Genomic DNA, 21,797 nt, shown 5'->3' with positions numbered 1-21,797 from the left:
GTGCCCCCCTAGCCTTATGCTGCGCCTCCACATTTAGGAGACTTTTGCCTGTGGCCCCCTTGGAATATCCTGGACCCCCCCAGGGAGCCATATGGCACCCAGTTGGGAAACACCGCAATAGAGCTTTTTGAAAGCCTTGCCAATCAGCTGGTGAGCTCTGATTGCACAGAGCTGTGCAAGGCTCTTTGAAGTTGCTAATTGTCAGGACTTCAAAGTGTTGTGCACATAATTGCAACACGGGTTACCGACAGGTGGCTAGTGCCCTCTCCCCTGTCAAACTTGCCCAGTGAGGGACATAAGGACCCAGCACACAGGTCAGGTCCACATCCCCATGCCTGGAATACTCAATAGTATTTTGGGGAAACAAACCATGTGTAAATCCCTAGGAACAGATACTCCAGAACCATGACCCCTCACCAACCTATACTGTATCATAGAAGCCCTCTGCTCCCAAAACAAACCCCATTTATGGATTCCTTTCCATACACCTAAAAACACGGCAGATATCCAGCAAAATTAATGACTTGGAGCTTGGAGCACTGTGATACAGTGCAGTGTGGTCCAGAATGGTCCAGAATGTTGCCCCTTTAATAACTCGGTTTGCTCCCTTACTATTTGCCTTGGGAAATGATATGCGCAATCAGCTTCTGAGCACAATTGAGTCACACCCCTGGGCTAGATGGACCAGTCTTGCCTACTCCCAACTGGGAGATGTCAGAACTTTTCCTTTTCTGCAAACCGATACCCTTGAACCTGAAGCCTTCTGCACGCAAACCATGCGCTTCTCACATTGAAGCATGGTTCCTTTCAGCTATAGCTACTGCTAGCCCCAAGAGCAAAGCACCTGGGAGGTAGCCGAACAGAGCACCCTTCCGTTCCCTGCCTGCCTCCGATTTGAGTACCACTGGAAAGAGAAGTGGTGCCCATGCCAGCTCTTTCCTTCTCCTATCTCCCTTCCCTCATCAGCCTTTGTTCTCACTAAGGTCAGAAAGCACTGCAGTTGCTAAGCAACCAAGGGATGGGCCGAGGAACAAGAAGTTGCAAGTACTGGCAGCAAGTTCAGCAATAAAGGAGGAACTGGTGTGTTCAGGAAGCCCAATGGTGAAAGGGGGGTCAGCGCAAGGAAGAGAATGGGGAATGCTGGACTAGTCAGAAATTCTGATGCCTTGTCTTGGTGCCTCCATTGGGGAAGCTGAAACCATCTCTGTGGTTCAGGGCACCCTGAACGTTGCAACATTTTAATGTCATGCCTCTCTCACACACAGTTTCTGTTTCTCAATCTTTCCCCTACACCAGGGGTCAGCAAACTTTTTCAGCACGGGACCGGTCCACTGTCCCTGACCTTGCGGGGAGCCGGACTATATTTTTGGGGGGGGGGGGAATGAACGAATTCCTGTGCCCCACAAATAACCCAGAGTTGCATTTTAAATAAAAGGACACATTCTACTCATGTAAAAACATGCTAATTCCTGGACCGTCCGTGGGCTGGATTTAGGTGATTGGGCTGCAACCGGCCCCCCGGGCCTTAGTTTGGGGACCCCTGCCCTACACACCCATATAAATGACAGCAATTAAATACAATTTCCATAGCTAGAATTATGCCCAAAAAATTACAAAAGTTTTCTTAATTTTGAGTTACATGTCCAGATATTAAATGCGGACTTCCTGCAAGCACAGTATGGATCCTTACTGTGGCATTTGGAAAGCTGGGTGCACAATTCACAGGCCCTCAGCTGCACCTTCAAGTGAGCCTGGACGTGATCAGACCTAACACAAAATGAAGAGGTCACTATGGGGCAAGGTCACATCACCTTTATCACCTTTGCCCAGCAGCTGTCAATCGCTCAGGCTGCATTCAAGCAAACTCCATTCTATTCTTTGCATAGGGTTGGTACAGGAAGCTGCAACTCGCTTTTATACCATTCACACAAGAAATGCTGTTGTATTTTTCCAGGGAACACTCACACTTGGTGAAGGGTACAGCCTAACAACTAGGATTTGCTTGCTTTCTGCCTGCAAATAACCACTGACTTTGGGCACATACACTAGGAAGGGAAAGCAAGAGGCCCTGCTCCTGTAACATGTTCAAGAAAACGTTCTTTTCTCCATTTAACAACAGGAACAAGGGAGCGTTAATGGGTTAAGGAGCACAACTGAGTTACTAAAGGAACCGTGGAGGAGACCTAAAGCAAAGCCCTAGTTTGGGCTCTCACACACCCATCATCATGAGTGTCCAGTTGGTGTCCATTTGCTCAGCAGCTTGGAGAAAGTAGCGTCCGTCGGTCCACATGGCAGCATCTTGTGCTGTTATTATGGCGGTTCCTGTGAAAAAGTGAAGGGAGAGGTGGTCATATATTATATACACACACATGGCCAGTGGTGCCCGTTGAATAATCTGAAAGTCAGGCCAGAACAGTAGAGTTTACCTTGAGAAGGCCTGAGCTAAAATACAGTGGTACAGTGGTACCTCTACTTATGAATAACTCTACTTACGAATGTTTGTACTTACGAATGGAGCTCCGTCCGCCATCTTGGATGCGGTTTAGATAGGATTTTTTCTACTTACGAATTTTTAGATAGGGTTGCTTCTACTTACGATTTTTTTCTCCCAATGCATTCCTATGGGATTCGACTTACTATTTTTTTCGACTTACGAATGTGTGTTCGGAACGCATTAAATTCGTAAGTAGAGGTACCACTGTACCTCGGTTTGCGACCACAATTGGTTCCGGGGAGCCAGTTGCTCCCCGAATTTGTCGCTCCCCGAGGCATGCTTCTGCACATGCGCGAAGCGCTGATAGAGCGCTTCTGCGCATGCACGCGCTGCGCAGATCGCTTCTGCGCATCCACGCGCCGCAGAACCGGGATGTAAACACTTCCGGGTCCGCGGTGGTTGGAAACCGAAGCAGTCGGAAATGGAGGCGGTTGCAAACCGAGGTATGACTGTACTCACTTCCTGGGACATAAACCATAGTTAGGCTGCTGACACCTGGACTGGGCTGTTTTACAGTAAGGGGTACACAAAGCCCCACAGAATGGCTGGCTTGACAATGCTTGCAATGCATATATATCACACACGCAGCTTGAAATGAAACCTACATCTCATAGCTGCAGTTTAATGCTTGTAACCACAGGGCAGGCTGCTAAACAGAACACGCTGTCCCTATGAAAGATAAACAAGGCTTTTCCCGCCCATTAGCCGAATTTCAATGCCCAGCGATTTCAGATGCAGAAAAAAATCTTTTTTAAGAAGATTGAACTTGGCTAACCAACGCTGTTTACCGCTTAATCCCCCAATCTGCCAAACTACAAGCAAATCTGTTTCCACTGGCTTCGCAGAGGGGAAAAGAAAGGCGAGCTGCGACCACTGTATGAAACAGTTAACAGGATTTTTCACTTTATTGAAGGGTCATCTGGGGGTCGGCAAAAGCTCATTACTACACAGGTATTACGTCACCACTCCAGCTGGTGTAGATGCTGAAAGGGGAAGGGACAAGTCAAACTTTCCCTTCGTGTTTTTCTTTCAACCCAGCACGCAAACTGCAAAGCACAACAGTTTTTCCAGAAGTGAGCTGAGCCAACTCTCTCCACCCCACCCCTACGCACATACCAAAGTTCAGCAGCAACAGAGTATAGAGTATAGACTTATCTGCCCAGAGGAGGTAATATATACCAAGTCTGCCTTAAATGTGGTTGAGAGAACGGTTTATGCTGCATGGTAGGGACTGACTTCTTCCCCTTAAAAAGTTACACACAACAGCAGCCAGGTTTGGACCTGTCCCTGCTCCTCTCTAGTATATAAAAGCATGAGCAAACAGACACTGACATCACCTTCCCCATTTTATTTTTAATTTATGCGACAAAGGCCACTATGATCAAGGCTGCCATCCTACACACCAGGGGGAGAGAACATAAAGCATGTGTCTCTGCCTTGCTCCCAGAACCCTCCTCAGACCCCACCCCATATCCCCATGCCACACCTCTCACTGCTCCCGATTCTCCCCACAAGTGTTGTATTTGGGTGCTGTATTTTGTGAGTCAGGATGTGCTTCGGCAAGAGGAAAGAAAAAGAGAGAACGGACTGCTGACTCTAACGGTGTTTCGAAATGAGTTGCTATGTTGTTGTTGTTTTTAGGAATGCTATTGTTTTATTGCATTGTATTATATTGTAGTTTTGCAGTTTCGGTGTTGGGTTATCTATACATATTGAATGCATTTTGTAAACCACTTAGAGATTGTCTTAAGCGGTGGGTGGGTGTATCATGACATTTTGCAAATCACACGCAGGTTATTAAACAGCCATACCCAGACTGGATGTAAAATAACAGCAACAACTGTACCGCACTTTAGCTTTAGAGGGAGTTGGAGAGATTCGTGTTCTGGCCCGTGATCCTCAGAGGAGGAGCTTGGCATTCAAAGCTTAAAAACCGTCAAATGTGATGGGGTCAAGCACAGTTCTGGGAACATACCTGCTGAGCCATCAAACCCGCAGATGAACTGTCTTCGGCAATCACAAGGCGCACTGTACTCACTCTAGAAATGAATGGTGAAAAGAAAAAGGGGAAAGTGAGCCTAATGTTGCATAACTGCAGAGAGGGACACCAAGAACAGCAGAACATGCTTCCTGGAATTAGCTGTGCTCCCCTATCAGGTGCTCTTCCAGATGCAAAGAAATACTTAAAAATCTGAACAAGCTCTTCCTCTGCCCAGCTGTGCCAGCTGCGGCTGGTGAGAATCCCAAACATCTGGTGGGCACCAGGCTGGAGAAGGCTGCCTTCATAGAATTATTCCACCAAGACATTTAAACCTCCATGTTTATTCTTCATTTGTTTACTTCAGATCGGCAGTATTTTTTCCTCTGACATATCTCTCAGCGCTCATGTTTATTTCACTCTTGACCACACCACTGTCCAGCCAAACAAGTCAGGCCTTTGATGTGGCAACACAAGCGGAAGAAACACCCCAAGTATCTTCTGATCTTCTGATGTAACCTTTGCTTTATTTTACTGGCATCCTCTAACTGGATTTTTTGAGAAGTACTGGAAAATGGGTGTCTGCCTAAAATCTCCCCGTTAAGAATTTCAACCACTGCCCACAAGCTGTTCTGGCCTTTACTATAAACTCAAAGCAAATAAGCCTAGAAGTCTCCACTGCCGGGATGTACCCCATGCAATTCAGAACTTAATTTGCTAAGGCAGAATCTACTTCTTCTAAAACTATGAAAAAGGTACCGTAGCTTTTCAGCTCTGATGTTCACAGACTAGTACAGCCACAATACCGGCTCCACGCAAACAGTGGTTTGCAAACTGAGGCAACCTAGGGCATGCATCCTTCCTACTCTTCCTAAATTCCATTTTCTTGTTGGCCTGAATCATGGTTTACAGTGATATTTTTTATCAATGCTAATCATGCTTCAACCTAGCCAGGTACCCCTCAACCGAGGTTTACAAGTGCATCAAACCCTGATTCCGATGGAACCTCTGGTTAGCATTAACCATGGCTAGTACAGCTCACCACCGTCAGCTTCCATCCAGCCCCACAAATAATTTATGAAATTAAGTAGATATGCTTACTTTGCATAAGATAACTTTGACGCTGTGAAATGGTAGGCAGCCCTACTACCACCACCCCACTTGAAGCCTTGCTGAGGAACACTGGTAGAAAATCAGTCAGGCAGTTCATTCTTCTTCTTTTTTCTTAATTCATTATTACGTTTTTATCCCACCTCTCTCCTTTAAGAAGTTTTAGGAAGCCATGAATTGCCAGTCCCACTCTTTATATCCCCCCAACAACTCTGTGAGGTAGGGTCGACTAATAGATTGTGAGATCTCCCAAGTGGGGGTTTGAATGCAGGACTCCTCGGTCACTCTGTCCACTTCAGCACACAAGTACTTGTGTCCTGAGAGTCAAGGCTTGAACCATGTACGGGGGGGAGGGGAGACATGGTTTTGCTGAAGTCATGGTTTGCAGCAAACCTAGTGGATACAAAATAGGGGGGGAGGCGGGTTTCTTCCTGGCCATTCAGCTCTCTGAGCAGAACAAACCTGATAAACTTGCCCAACAGGAAAAGCATAATGCGAGGTCTTTGCATTACTGCATTCCCTAAAGCGACACAACGAAATAAAGAATCTGGTAGGTCATATTCCAAGATCCACAGGAACATGTTAAAAGTCTCACAAGCGTAACCAGAGCTACAGAGAAGCAGCCTCAGGCAGGAAAAGAAGCACCTGTAGCAGCTGCAAAAAAAAATAAAAAATAAAAACCCCTTGCCTGTAGCAACCTGAGAGCAGAATAGCTGTGTGCGTGTTTGGTTTGCTTGCTTTATTAGATGAAGAACACTGCGCACTGGCAGCTGGAGGCACTGTTCTCTGCATAAAGCATAAAAAGTGGACAATGGAGTAGCCATTAATCCTGGAGCAGGGCTTTCCACGTGGCTGCCCCCGTTTTGTGGAACAGCATTCCTATCAAGAGACAAGAAGTTTCCACTACCTGCACCTTCCAGAAACAACAGAAGATATTTTTGTTCCCAGTCAAAGAAAGGGGTCTTAACCATGAGTGTCTGCTTTCTTAGGGTTCCAGTCTTGTTTTAAATGCATTTGCTGATTTTGTGTTTCATAATCTCATATGTAAATTCCCTTGAGACGGCTGTTCAGAAGGTGATAAATAAACTGATGGTGGTAGCTGCTGGGGGACAGGAATCCTACTGTGTTCCCAGCATTTTGTGGGCTCCCATAAACATTCCCACTGTGAGAATAGAACACTGGACCTTTTCACAGTGTGCATCACCTTGATATAGGCTTAGAATAGGGATACCTCTACATATTAAAGACGCTTGGTTAAAGAACCTTAATCCTTAGCTCTTGGCAGAAGGAGCAAAAGGGAGGGAAGAATTCTACCGACAGAAGACAATTCTGCTGAATCCCATACCTGATGCGCATCTCCGGAGGGTACAATGTAGGCTTGGATCGGCTCTGGAACATATTTGGAGTTTCTCATTGCTTGTCGAAGCAGATGAAGCAGCTCTGTAGTCTTCTTGGGAGCCATATTCCTATTTGGATTTATATTTTTTAAAAAGAAAGTCTGAGAGTCCTGTGGATTTCATACCTAAATATTTCAAATCTGTAAAAGAAACCCCTTGGTTTCCAACCAGAACCTGCACGCGAACTCTCTTTCTCCTTCCCCCCCCCCCTTTCTTCTCCTACAGGCAACTTTACTGCAGTACAGTTTGACCCCGCCCGCACTCTGCCAACTTCCAGGACCTTGCATTTGTAATGATGAATCTCTTGGCAGTGGATGCCTCATGAGTGGCAGATTGGAGGAAGTACTGTGTATGGGAAACTTTCGGAAACGAAGCGCAACAGATGCTCTGAGGCATGTGAGAAGGGCAAGGACATCAAACAGGAAGGAAGCAATTCACAAGCTGCTGCTGCTGCTCTCAATTGTGGGGAATGTTCCTAGAGCTTCTCACTGCTTCCTATGTGCCATCGTATTATAGTTTACTGCCAAGGACAGTCAGTAGGTTCCACAATCCCTCCTTTCTCACTCAGTAACACGTTTCCCAAGGGAAAGAAAACGTTTCATTTTTCCAAGTTTGGATCTGTCAGCCCTTGCCCTTGCAACTTTCCATGTCTCCTTCCCAAAATCCAAGTAAGTGTGGTGTAATGGTTAGTATCTTGGGCTACAATGTGGGAAACTGGCAGTTCAAATCCCCGATCAGCCATGAACCTTTGGTCAGCAATTATCTCTCAACCAAACCTACTTTACAGGATTGTTGCAATCATAAAATGGGGAGGGGGGAAAACATGTGCGCTGCCCTGTGGTTCCGTGGACGAAAGGAAAGATATAAACAAAACAGAGAAATAAGAAACATGGCTTGTTGGAGAGTGTATTTAGATAAGATGCTCATAATAACAACTTTGGGCAATTCATGTGTCACAGATCACTGAATCCCCAGAGCTACCATTTTACTGGGAGATATGTCTATATTTTTACAGTGGTGCCTCGACTTACGAAGGTGACCCGTTCCGCGGCGCTCTTCGTAAGTCGAACCCTTTGGTTGTCAAAGCGCCCATTGTGCGCATGCGCGAAGTGCGATTTTGCGCTTTGTGCATGCGCAGACTGCACGCGCCACTTCTGAGCAGGTGCAGAACGCACACGCGGCGAAAGGACTTCCGGGTTTGCCGACTTCGTAAGTCGAAACCTTCGGTAGTCGAGGCATTCATATGTTGAGGTACCACTGTATTAATTTTTATAAAATTCATATCCTACCTCTCATCATAGATGATCTGGCAGGTATAAAACCCTTTCTTTCTAGTTATCATTATCATTTATTTATATGCCACTTGATGCCAAAACAGTCTTGGGTCGGTTATCCCAGAAACCAGCACACGTTGATCATCTCTATCCCAGATTATAATTCAGGATTACAACAGCTCCTTTTGGCACTAATTGTGCATTCCCCAAATGACTCCATTGCCCAGAAGACTGAGGTTATTTTGGACTATTCCAGTGCTGGTGGAATATTCACTATACAAAACCATGCAGGTCCATCTGCAGATTAGCCTGGGCTCACATCTACATTATTAATTCGTCAGTCACAAAGAACAGTGGGTGCTCATTCAGATATGTCAATTAACATCTGAAACGGGGAAACTGCCATATACAATAAGCAACTTCACACTGGAATTGGCCCTGAATCAGCTGCTACTGAGTCACTAATATTCATTCAGCATGACACAGAAGCTACAAGATCATACTTCTAATTAGGAACATACCATCTGGTCAGGGCCAGTAACCATTTTCCAAAAGGGATCAATATTCTATCTTTGGAAGAGCTATTCTGCAGAACAATGTTCAGTGAGTGCAGGGTTGTTGTTTTTATTCCAACATTGTGATGGTGGCGAAGGGAACTGTGCCACTGGGGAAAAAATTCTTCTTTACACCACTTAAAGAAACTGGAGCTCTTTTGGAATAAGATCAGCCTCACTGTAGCCCACTACCATACCACCAATTGACTGAATCCCTCCATGGGGATTCTATTGGAACTTGCAGCTTGCCTTGGCATGGGGACATGAAGCCATTGCTGACTGACGATGATGGCTGGTGCCCATCAGGATCCGTAGGGCAGAAAACAGAGAGGCCATCAGTAGGTGCGGCCAGAGTCAATGGCAAGTAGAGCCAACTAATTCTAGTTTTGCCCCCCCTATTTTCCCCTGCTGAGTTCTACAAAGGCAGATTGAGGGGGAGAGGCTGGCATAAGAACAGCCTGCTGGATCAGGCCAATGGTCCATCTAGTCCAACCTCCTATACCCACAGTAACCGTCCAGCTGCCAACAGGCAGGATCTGAGCACAAGAGCACTCTCCGCTCCTACAGTTTCCAACCATGGAGGCAGAGCATAGCCATCACGGCCTAGCAGCCATTGGTAGCCCTATCCCCCACGAGTTTGTCCAGTCCTCTTTTAAAGCTATCCAAGTTGGCGGCCATCACTGCCTCTTAGGGGAGAGGGAGTTGCAAAGTTTAACTATGCACTGTGCGAAGTGCTTTCTTTTATCTGTCCTGAACCTTCCAACATTCAGCCTCATTGGATGTCAGCAAGTTCTAGCGTTGTGAGAGAAGGAGGAAAACTTTTCCCTGTCCACTTCCTGTGCGCCGTGCGTAAATGTATGAGCATCTGTCATGTCTCCTCTTGCTTGCCTTTTCTCTAAACTGAGTAGTCACAAAGGCCGCAACAGAAGAGTCACTTGATCATTTTGGATGCCTTTCCTTAAACTCTTTCCAACTGCACAATATTCGTTTTGTGGTGAGGACAATATGCTTTTTGAGGACAGGGCGTGGTGCCCCCCCACACCGGGCTGCTTGTAATATACGGAAGGCGAGCAAGTGGGACTGCTGAGGACACAACGAGATTGGATGAGGCCTCCTCTGTCAATAGAAATTCAATATCAGATGGCCTTGCCCGCATGTCACCAGGCCACCATCTTCCATGGCCATTGATTAGCCACTAAAATAGAAATGGCCTTGGGCAGCCAAAGCCCAGTATTAAAAATGGGGTATGCTTGCTGCATGCTAACTAACCCTCAGCAAGAGTACGGCACGTGGCCAAAAAATGTGACTGAAGTGCAGTTGTGAAGCAAAAATCGGACCAAGGCATTTAACTTCAAATGTCCAACCAGAAAGGAGGATTTGGGATCGAAAGGCAATAGCATACTCCAAAACTGAGAACTGAGCACAGCAAGGTCTGAAACAACTTGAGTAACGCATGACAGTAGCTTAAAAAAATAAATAAATCAGGAGTGCACACGAGTAACAAATTTGCTTCATTAGTCCACTTTTGTGGGTATTTTTTTAAAGTACATCTGCTTTGGGGGGGGGAGGTATCCCATTAAAAATCAAGTGTAAGTAAAGGTAAAAGTAAAGGGACCCCTGACCATTAGGTCCAGTCACGGACGACTTTGGGGTTTCGGTGCCCATCTCACTTTAGTGGCCGAGGGAGCCGGCATACAGCTTCCGGGTCATGTGGGCAGCATGACTAAGCCGTTTCTGGTGAACCAGAGCAGCACATAGAAATGCCGTTTACCTTCCCACCGGAGTGGTACCTATTTATCTACTTGCACTCTGACGAGCTTTCGAACTCCTAGGTTGGCAGGAGCTGGGACCGAGCAACGGGAGCTCACTCCGTACCATGAGGCTGGACCTAGTTCCTGTACTAATGCATTCACAGTTGCAATGCTTCAAAAATGTTACAAGCATTTCTCCAGTGTGGTTCGCTTTTGAGGGCCAAACTGCATGTGACATTGGGAGACACAGGATATCAGATCTCCTGTGTTTTTCCCAAAAGTAAAAGTAGCTGCAATGGGGTGTTTGAATTGGATGGAAAGCAGGACTAGGGGAAGGGGTGAACTTTCTCCCCAAAGACACACATATATTTTCCAACCTAAACTTCTGTCCTTTGAAAAGCTATGGTGCAAAGCTAATAACAACCAAGCCAGAGCAAATTCTTGCTCCGAAACTGTTATGAAAATATTCCCAGGGCACGTTTTCTCCCACAGGGCAAATAGCAGCTAGCTTTAGATGAGGCAGTTCTGATCAGGAAAATTCCCTGCCTCACCAGCACTGTTTCCCCAATCCAGTGCTTTCCTCTTCCCACCCCCCACTCCAGCTGCTTTAAACAGTGTGTGCCATGTCACACATTTAGTTTATTCCTGAGTCTCTAGCCCACTTGTCTATAAAATATTTTTACGAGGCAGGCCACTGTCTCAGAACTTCCTGAAGAGCCTCTGGTGGCCTGACTGGTCAATACTGTACTATTATTCATACTGTCCTATACTGTCCTTACATCCTTATTGCCGAGACAAAATTATACTGCCAAAGCCCCCTTTAATATCACAGTTTTTTAAACAAAAAAAACCCCTCACAGCAATGAGGACTAGAAGGTTTATATTTTTAAAACAGTTAGACTCCTCACAGGGTTCCTCACAGCCTGCAAATCACTCTCTCACTTTAGATCTGCCCAGTTCCACAAGTCCTCACTTATGTTTCCCTATATTAGCTTCCTTCTTAAAGAATTCAGTCTTAAGGAAACAAGTCCTTCAGAACTCAAGGGAATGTATCCCACAATATTAAGCTGTTTTGTTCTCTTTTTTTCTAAAAAAAGAAACCGTTACGAGAACCAAGCAGTAACAATTTTACTTTTTCCATGGATAGCTAAGTACATTTTGGTTTTGGTTTTAAAAAGAAACTTGTTCATTCTCATTTTATTTGCGTTGTGTGCCTCATTCCTGACCTGAGAAGACCAGACCTTCAAACTGTGTGTCCATAAGATCTTTGGCACAGTCCTATTCAACCTCTAGCAGAAAAAAGTGGGGGGGGGCTGCTCTTTTTCATCTCCCTTCCATTTTCCTTGGGTGGTCATTTAATCCAATTTCACTAGATTCCCAATGGTGCCATTTACCTCCATCACTTTGACAGCACTAAATTATAGGCAAGGAGTAAGTTTTAATTCTTTCCCTGCTATCATCTGCCCCTGTGGTATTCAAAGACAAACAAAGCTGGAATTAAAGGACATTTTCTCATCAGTGTAAAATACCGCCTCAGTTTAAAGGACAGAACCACAGTCTATACATGCCACCCCCATCCCCCAATTACCTGTCCTGGTTAGTCCTTCTTTGGAATCCTGGGTTCCCCAGCTTTTGACAGCACAAACACTATTCAGCTCCTTCCTCGCTCTTCATTGACTCAGCAGTGCCTGACAAAGCAAAGGGCAAAACTTCAAAGGTACAGAGACTTTTTGCCACAATAACCCTTCCCTTCCCACAGTGGTTCATCTCAAGCAGCGATCCTTGGAGCGATAGGATTGTTCTAGTTGCAGTTCACAACACCAGAACAGAAAGCATTGTGCCATAGTGGAGAGGAGAGGGCTGGACTTAGATCTGGGCTCAAACCAGTCATCATCATCATCATCATCAAACTCCAGCAGGCTCCAGGGTAGGTTACCACAATTTACAATTCGAAACTCAAAACAGATTACAATCAGAGGGTTAGGGTGGGCCCTTTAATCACACAAGTCGGGGGTCAAAGGCCAGGGTAAAGAAGTGAAAGTTGTATATCGAAGAAGCCAGGCACACCTCTGTGGGAAAGGAATTCCACAATTTAGGGGCTGCCACAGAGGATGCCCCCCTCCCAGGCCATCTCTCACACACAGGGCCATCTCAAGCATGTCAGGCGCCCTGGCGCCGTGGTGCGGAGATCGCTCCGGCGCCCGGCATCCCCCTGCCAGCCCCGCGCCCCCCAGCCTACCCCTAGAGCCGGCCCTGCACACACAAACAAACACACACACACACAAACCTCTGAGGGAGGTAGAACTACCAAGAGAGACGCCCCTTCCTCACAGGGCTGCTATGAAGATAGACAAGATGGTTCCATTTATGTTGCCCCGAACTGCCTGATGGAAGGATCCAAATTGTCATAAATGTCAGCAAGTTCCAGGACACATGCAATCAGTTTAGACTTTAATTATGGAACAGCTACAGATTAGAAAACATAACGGGGGATGGCAACACTTGCAAGGAGGACTAAGTACACTGCAGTTATGTGCGCACATGTGAGCTGTTGGGGGCGGGCAGGAATACAAGAAGTTGCTCATTCAGTTGCAGGGCCGTGTACCAACAAGTGCTGACCTGGCGTTCTGTCCATAGGAAGAACTTCAAAAAAGAAACGAGCCATTTCTCAGAGGCAGAATTTGCACCCAGGGCTCTCACACCATAACCACATTTAAATGGCTACAGAGAACTCATTTTTTTTCCTGCAATATACTTCTTTCTTTTCTTTATCGGGCCTTTCCTCCCAGGGGCTCAGGGTGACTTACAAGGGCCTCCCCACAAAAGGAACACCCTCAAAGGAAGGTTCCTTGGTTAAAAGATTGGGTCATCCAGCTCAGTAATGTCTTCACCCTGACTTGCGGTGACTCCTCAGAGGTTTAGGCAGGACTTTCCCTCCAGGCCTATAGCTGAACCTGAGGTCTTTTGCATGTCAGGCATATCCTCTATCATTGAGCTACACCTCCTTGTCCTGTGGTGCAAGTTAGGCTGAGGAAGTGGCTGGCACACAAACACCCAGGGAGTTTTGCGAGACTTGAACCTGGATCTTAGTCCAGTGCTCTAAGCGTTATGCAACATAGGCCAACTAAGCTAAAATAGCAGCGTGCCTGTTTAATTTGTGTACCCTGCTTTTTCATTAATAACCACCAGAGCTGTTTTCAACAAGAATATAACTAATCAAACCAAAATAATCAAGATTTTAGTTTGATTATTTATATTCTTAATTGTTGAGGGTTTCCTGACTTGTGGGGGGTTGGACTAGATGATCCTCATGGTCCCTTCCAACTCTACAATTATATTATTCTAACCAAGCAAACAAAATAGAATAAATAGTAGCTGAAAATAGACCTACACACGAATATTATTTCTGCATTTTATTTATCTACTGCCTTTGTATACCCGCAAAGCAATGCAAAGTGATTTGAAATGTAAAATACTTAATAGGGTGGAAGGGAGGCCTAATAAATGAGTAATAACAAAAATAAGGTTCAAAAGACACACACGCCACAAAAAGCAAATTATTTTTTTCTTGTGGCATCTTCAGGAGCTGGTGAAATGAGCTCTCTGTTCATAGCTTCTCCTCTTCCACCTTCCCTCAGGGTGCACTGAGGGTCTTTAAGTAGCCCCTGGGAAAATAAGTGCTCCACAAAATATGCAGAGTATATAAAACAGTTTATTTATGAAACTGTTACTATGGCTGCTACATGGGCATTCAGGAAATGGGTCCCCAGGACTGTACATTAGAGAGTTCTGCCATTAAGACACGTTCTGGCCTACATAAGCAATTTACAATCCAACCATACACATGTTTCTTCAGAAATAAATCCCACTAAGTTCAATATGTTGCAATAGGCAGGTGTTCACAGGATTTTAGCTTGAGGCATAAAGTTTTTCACAGAACAACCTGCCTTTTGCAGGTTCACTACTTCAGGGAACTCTGTGAAGTACCTGGTGCCCTGAGTTTAGAAGTGCTGACTTCATACAAGCCAAGTTCTTGTTAGAACACTATTTAAGGAATACTAAACCAATGCTAGAATACAGTGTGTGGTCAATATGTCTAAAATTCTGTTTGCTTCTCAGGTGCACATCTGAAATCTTGCATTATAACCTTGCCAGAACAGCTTCTTCTTTTTTTTCTTTCTTGTTGCTCATTATTGTAAAAGAAAAGAAAGCTTCTCATCTGGCCCGTTAAAGGTAAAGGTAAAGGTACCCCTGACCGTTAGGTCCAGTCACAGACGACTCTGGAGTTGCGGAGCTCATCTCACTCAATAGGCTGAGGGAGCCAGCGTTTGTCCGCAGACAGCTTCTGGGTCATGTGGCCAGCATGACTAAGCCGCTTCTGGCGAACCAGAGCAGAACACAGAAACGCCATTTACCTTCCCGCCGGAGCGGTACCTATTTATCTACTTGCACTTTGACATGCTTTCGAACTGCTAGGTGGGCAGAAGCCGGAACCAAACAACGGGAACTCACCCCGCCGCAGGGATCTGGCCCGTTAGTCATATTCAAATGCAGATTCACTTTCATTAATAAAACAATTGTTCTTAGAGAGAGCTCATATTTTCCTTTTGGTTCCATCAACTGCTTTTTAAAAAACATTTCCTAACATGTCACAGAGCAACGGGGGGGGGGGTGTTCAGGAAGTCCCTTATAGCCAATGTTCAGCATATTTCCATTGAAGGCTGGGATCCTATTGCATATTTACTATGGAATCAGCCCCAGTGAGCCTATGGGGATTTCCTTCTCAATGAAAATACACTGGATCCGATAGATGCACACCACGCAACACTCATACATATGCATACACACACTTAATAGTCTGGTCTGCATCTGGTGAAATGAGCTGTGCTCCAAGGAAGCAAAAACGTGGTGCTCTTTTAAGATGCCACAAGACTCTTCGTTTGGGCTTTGCACAGAGATCAGGGGGAAATTAAAGCCTAGCTATTTTCTTTACAGCCTGAAATGCTTTATTTTATTAGTTTATTTCAGATTGCTGGAAAGCCGGGTCCTCTGTTTCACAGAAGTCCCCTGCAATACATCCCCTCTTTTCCCCTGCCCTCCTCCCGGACGCGCCACCCGGTTTGTACCCAGCGGCCATCCTGGCCCTTCGGATCGCTCACCTGGCCGCCTCTACTGTTTTGCTTCCCTCACTTCAGCGCTTCCGGGAGGCTGCCATGCAAATCTGACGTCTCCAAGCCCCGTGAGCCACCGAGGCCGGGGAAAGGGAAGGGGCGGAGCAACGTCCGCTTCCGCGCCAGTGACGTCGCGGCGGCGGCTCCCATTCATGCTCGCCGCCCGCAGGAGGGAAGGTGGGAGGGAAGGAAGGAAGGAAAAAGGCTTCCCTTGGCTCTGGCATTCTGAGCTTATTCAATTATTAGCTGGTGTGCGAGGCAGAAGGAAAGAAAAGCCGCCCGGGGAAATTAATTTAGCCATTTCATAAGATCAACACACCGCTTGATATTTAACACCCCTCAAAGCCGCTTACGGAAAAAAAGATAAATACATTTTTTATTATAAATGGATACTTTTAGTTATTTATTACCAGCGCTTTTTTTTCTTTAAAAAAAATGCTATGGGGGCACTCTCATTTTGACTCAAGAAAATCACCATTTTATAGTTCAAGTCAGGGAAAATAAATACAGGAAATGGACAAAAGTACAAAGATTCACCAAATGTTTAGGGGTATGTGTACCCCTGCATCCCCCCCAGAAAAAACACTGTTTATTACAATACATAATACATGGGCATAACCAGGATTTTTATTAGGCCTTTTGTTTGGGGGGGGCAGAACCTCACTTTGCTATGTATTTTTATTTATTTATTTTTATTTTGGGGGCAGCTGCCCCTCCTTTGGCTACGCCCACGATATAATACACTGCTCTTCTTCTGAGGAACTAGGGAGGTTTGCACTGTAAAAAAACAAAAATACACAAAAGTATCTAGCAGACAATCGCTGCACCCACAAACACACTTTACACACACAGTTTTAGTGGCCATTGATTGTTTAATTAGCCCACAGCTTGGGAGATTAATATTTTCAGCTTGTGCCTAAAGATAAGTAATGAAGACACCAGGTGAGCCACCCTGATAATAAAATAAGAAAAATAATAATATAAGACTTTTGAAAAGTTGAAACAACAATAGACTGGGATATGAGGTATACATCTACAAAATAAATTGCAGAATTATATCCAAGTTTTATATATATAGAAAAAAGGGGGGCAAGAGAGATATTGGGCTCATTTATTTCCATGCAAAAATCCTGTGCTTTTGTTATGGTAGAAACCCTTTTCCCCTTGGCAAGGCCACAAGTGTAATAGTGTAATAATTTGAGTGGTGAAGTTTACCCATCATTATCTGCAAAGTTGTAATTTCTGCCTGCCGCTAGAACGAAAGATGAGACAAGCAAATGAAAAATAGACCTTATTGCTTTTTTGAATTTGTAGAGGTGGGATTCCCCCACACACACAGTGCAGAGGGGGGCATTCACTGAATGTGACTCCACTCCCTCACCCCCATGACTGGCATTGTCTGGTTTATAAATATCCAAATAGGCCTAAGGAAGCCAAAACCAATCACAGCTCCTCTGTGTGTTTCCCCATGTTTCTGCTCCTCATAATTTGCAGCAAATGGACATATTTACTGGGCTGTGCAAAGCAGGAAGCAGGACTTGCTGCTAGTTCAAAATCAAGTAAGCAACTTGGACGTGGTTTGCCTTTGATGACAATCAAATGTTAATACTGTAATCATCTTTATTGAATTAAAATACAAATATATATACAGACATTGAGATAAAAAAGAAAAGATTAAGACAAAAAAAGAAAAAGAAAGAAAACATACAAAAAAAAGAATTTTCATTATTATACAATCATTCATTGAATTTCTAAATAAAGGACTTCCAATTCTTCTCATTGTACTTGTATTGTTATTTATGTTAAACGCACAGCCTTCTATTACGCTGATTTGTTTTCATGTACTCTAGTAAATTAACATTTACACATTGTATTTTACAAGGATCAGTTTAGTTCCGCAAGGAGATTGTTATTTGAACAATATGTTTTTAGGTAATCTTTGAATATTTTCCATTCTTTCTGGTTTGAGAGACCTCTTACTTTCCCTGTCATCTGCCAGTTTGAGGTATTCAATCATAAGAGTCTGCCATTCTATTATCGTGGGTGTTGTTTCATTTTTCCAATTTCTTGCCACTAATATTCTGGCTGCTGTTGCTCCATACATAAACAATGGTCTTACATCTTTTCTAATTTCCGCTGACTGTAAATCTAAATAGCTTTTTGAATTCATTATATAATTTATCCCAAAATTCACGGATGACTGTGCAATTCCACCACATGTGTAAGTATGTCCCTGTCTCATTTTTGCACCTCCAGCAAGTTGGTGATCTACCTTTATACATTTTAGCAAGTTTTGCTGGAGTGTGGTGCCATCTATAAAGCATTTTCATTACGTTATCCCTAAGATTATAGTACGCCATGAATTTTATGTCAAATGTTTGCAGATTCTTCCTATCCACCAGCATCATTTTATCTGTATGTTGCCTTTCCTCAAAACAATTTATGCTCAAAGCAGCATAAAAGAAAGCAAAGATACATCTCTAAAGCAACCATTGCAAAAACAATTCCAAAACGGGACAAAACAGTAACATAATAGAAACATTGGGGGAAACCAATTTTCAGCACTATAAATTTAACACAATTACATTAACAGCATGGAAGTAGCAACAATTAACAAGGGAACTTGACAGTTTCAACTTGAACCCAGAAACACCCCTCCTATTATGCCTGTCTCCTGCAGTCAGTCTCTCTCCTGCAACAGCTTCTTATAAGACCCAATGGCAGTGGGTAGGATATAGTAGCCTCAAACATCCCTCTCATTTTGTTGTTTACAGGTCCTCTGCTGCAGCAACTTGCAAGGCATGATCTTGCTCTTAGTTATTTATGCCCCACAAGGACCTATAATGCTTGCATGTTGTTGTTCATTCAAATACTGTATTGTTATTTTCTAATAAAAGTATAGAAGCCATAGGGATGTATCCAGCATTCCCTGCCCACTAGTGCAAGGACCCTTGCAATGGCAGACTGGGAAGTTTTAATTTTACACTACAGAGATAAACAATGCAACAGGTGCGCAGGCAGAAATGTGTGTGACAGGTTGCGCCATCTCACCTGCAACAAAGCGACCAGCAACCTGTTTGTGCATTATCTTGCTCAACAACATTCTGCTGACGTAAAAGAAAAACTTTGGCAGCAGAATAAGTACAGTATACGTACTGCTAAGTGACTTCAACTTAGTGCTACCTTGGATACACTGTTTTCGTTGCATCTCAGCAGATACCAGTTTTCAGTTTCAGTCCTCTACTCCCATCCAAATCCATATAGCCTCAAAATGACAGGCATAATTACAGCAAAATCTGATATATTTTCCCTGATTGTTCCCTCAAGTATAACAGCTTGCCAGTTTATTTAGCCTCAAGCACATTTTCACAGGTGGCTTTTTGCTTAGCCCCCTTTAAAAAAGGGAGTTTGTTACAGATGACCACTGCAGTGCTATAGGATTGCAAAGGGAACTGCTATGACTGAAGGTAAAAGGATTTGTGGTGCAGGATTTTTTTGATAATTGCTTCCAGGTTAGAGCGTGTTTGCTCCAGTCTGGGGTTACCCACAGGACCTGCAGCATGCAGTAGAGTAATATAATCATGTGGCTTGCAGCAGCCCCCAGTTTATAACTGCCAAGGGAAAGCACAGCAGATCATCTGCTTGGTTTTATTGCTAACAGGCTAATACTGGGAGGAATTTCCCTTCATCCATCAAGTGAGCAGCAAGTGCAAGAGAACTTTATGGTACTATGATTGTAAAGTTTGATCTATTGATGCCTAGGGGGTGGTTCATTCGGTTTTTGTGTTTTTGTTTTAAAAATTGACTTAACCTAAAGTAACAGCTAAATATTATTAATGAAGTTACATACATTTATGAACTGTGCTTTTCACAAATACTGCGACAGAATTGTATGGGGCTGCAAAATATGAGAATATTTGTTACCTTATTAGTTGTTAACAATTTCATTGTTAAAAATTTCAGTGGATTTGATGGATAGTGTTAATATTGGAGCTGCTTAACAAAGGTTAAAGACGGGTTCAGTTTCCAGAAAATGCATCACCACAAGATCAGGAAATAATTGCCATATATATGCAGTTTTGTATAAAGTTGCAGTTTTGTATAATTGCAGTTTTGTATAATTGCAGTTTTGTATAAAGTTGCTTATTCTAATTTGTATGTATATATGCAAATATGGAAAAAAATTACTGTAATTTAAATGGAAATGCAATTCATCTCAACTCAGTGAGGCAGGTGATCTGTGTACCTGTTCAACCTGCTCTTCAGATGCTAGTTGTTAGTGGACAACTTCAAAGCCCCTGCTCTTTTGTAGTTCTTTATTGGACTTGGACCAGACAGCCCTTCAAGTAGAAAACACCTTCAAAGAGAGAATATTCCTTTGTAAAGTAGAACATGTGGCCACCCCAGAAATCAGACATCCCTGCGCCTGTTCTCTGGCCTGCTAAATCTAGTCCAGTCAGGAAACAGGACATAGTGAAGTCAAAATGGACCCAGTAAGTCTAAAATGAATAACCGGATTTTGGTCCTCTACAGGCAGAGTTGGAAAGAAAATACAAACCAGCACACTGCATGATAGGGTCAGGACATCGTGCTTTCTGATCACTCCAACTCCCAGGCAAGAAGAAGGTAAACTTCACTACCCTTAAGCAACAACAGGAAGGAAGTAATGCTTGCTCACAAACAGTTGGAAGTGAGGAATATGATCTCCGTTCCATGAGCAATACAGCTTTTTGCTTATGAAACACCAGATCTGGAAACTGTGGTAGTTCTGCACTAAGGAAGAAATTCCAAATCCTCCTCCAAATAACCTGTTTATTGAGCAATCGTCCTAACTTGTTTGCCCAAAAACATATGCAGAGCTTAGATTATCTCCAGCCTTGAGGATTCGTTCTGGTTTGTTTGAAAGGTGATTATACAACATTGACCCTGAGGTGCTTATACATCTTCATGTTGCTCATTCATTTGCCCCACTGTTTTCAGCATTTCCTCATCACTTTCCTAACTGCAATGAGTTGGATATTTTGTTTCGTTGTCTTTAAAAAAAAATGTGGATTAAAGTATTTTTTTGCCTTGGTACAACTAATGCACTTTAAGGGCACAAACCTAAATTTCCCCTTCTTGCTTGAATACTTCCTACAAAATAGTGACAGCCTAGAAACACCCAGAGAGATGCGGAATTTTTATCTAGTGGACACAAGTGAAATCATCTTAAATGACATAGTTTAAAATGCACAAAAACACAACAAACAACTGAGGAAGGAGTCTTACTGAAGACATTAGGTTAGTACTTCTTACACTTTGGTGTAATCAACCAACATTTACTCAGAGATGATCCATTGAAATCAATAAATCTAAGTGAGCCAAAGCCATTAATTTCAATGGGTGTACTCTGAGTCAGAGTTGGCTACAACCTTGCATTCTTAACTTTCGTCTTGGCACTACTACTCACCCAGTCTCTAGATGAAGAACGGGGAACTTGTGGTCCCCCAGTCACCATTGGACTATAACTCCCATAATTCCTGACCATTCGCCAGATTGACTGGGGCTGATGGGAGCTGGAGTCCAACACCAACCATCCCAGTTCTACAACTTTAACAGAATTTACAATAAAATCAAAATGAAATAGATATGGATACAAAAGTCTAGTTGCAACAGCTATAAGCAGCTTTCAACATGATTCATTTTCTCCATGTGCAGCAAATAACATAGTATGCAAGCCCATTTCCTTGGAATAGCCAGTGAACCATATTATGAGTTCAAGGCCAAAAAGAAAAGAAAGAAGATAGAGTTCATGTTCCCTGGATTGGGGGGGACGAACGACCCCAAACAAATATGGAAATATCTTATACATTACTATAAATAATGCAGACAGCAATGTATCTAATGGTCTCACGGACATCTCAAACATTTGGATTCCGAAATCTAACTGCTCATCTAAATGGAAATGCTATTTACGCAAGTCTACGGTTACACTCAGAAGGTCACAAGCTGGGTTTGCACAAGTGGGAGCTGTGGGTCTGAGTTCTTTGTAGCAGATGGGAGAGATGGATAGGACAGCTTTCTGTTCC

The 21,797-nt window shown here is 43.8% G+C and overlaps 1 protein-coding gene across 2 annotated transcripts in view; it reads right to left on the bottom strand.

Annotated features, from left to right (window-relative positions):
* The window catches only part of XPNPEP1 (X-prolyl aminopeptidase 1), a 35,539-nt gene extending 19,684 nt beyond the window's left edge, over positions 1-15,855 (bottom strand). Inside the window, exons 1-5 of one of the 2 annotated variants that reach the window (XM_035133137.3) lie at positions 15,718-15,855; positions 12,147-12,246; positions 6,928-7,048; positions 4,470-4,533; positions 2,218-2,322 (exon numbers count right to left, since the gene is read on the bottom strand). In XM_035133137.3, coding sequence (XP_034989028.3) covers positions 2,218-2,322; positions 4,470-4,533; positions 6,928-7,044 — 286 coding nt within the window. In that variant the 5' untranslated portion in view covers positions 7,045-7,048; positions 12,147-12,246; positions 15,718-15,855. Of the gene's footprint in view, positions 1-2,217; positions 2,323-4,469; positions 4,534-6,927; positions 7,049-12,146; positions 12,247-12,845; positions 12,934-15,717 lie in introns of those variants that run through there. The other variant, XM_088670637.1, reaches the window with a different exon arrangement.
* Between the last annotated feature and the right edge of the window lie 5,942 nt (positions 15,856-21,797).

Source organism: Zootoca vivipara, chromosome 5 (genome assembly GCF_965207765.1).
Source record: "Zootoca vivipara chromosome 5, rZooViv2.hap1.1, whole genome shotgun sequence".
NCBI classification, from domain to species: Eukaryota; Metazoa; Chordata; class Lepidosauria; order Squamata; family Lacertidae; genus Zootoca; species Zootoca vivipara.
Note: the sequence above shows the minus strand (reverse complement) of the source record. Positions and strands in the feature narration are given on the sequence as shown.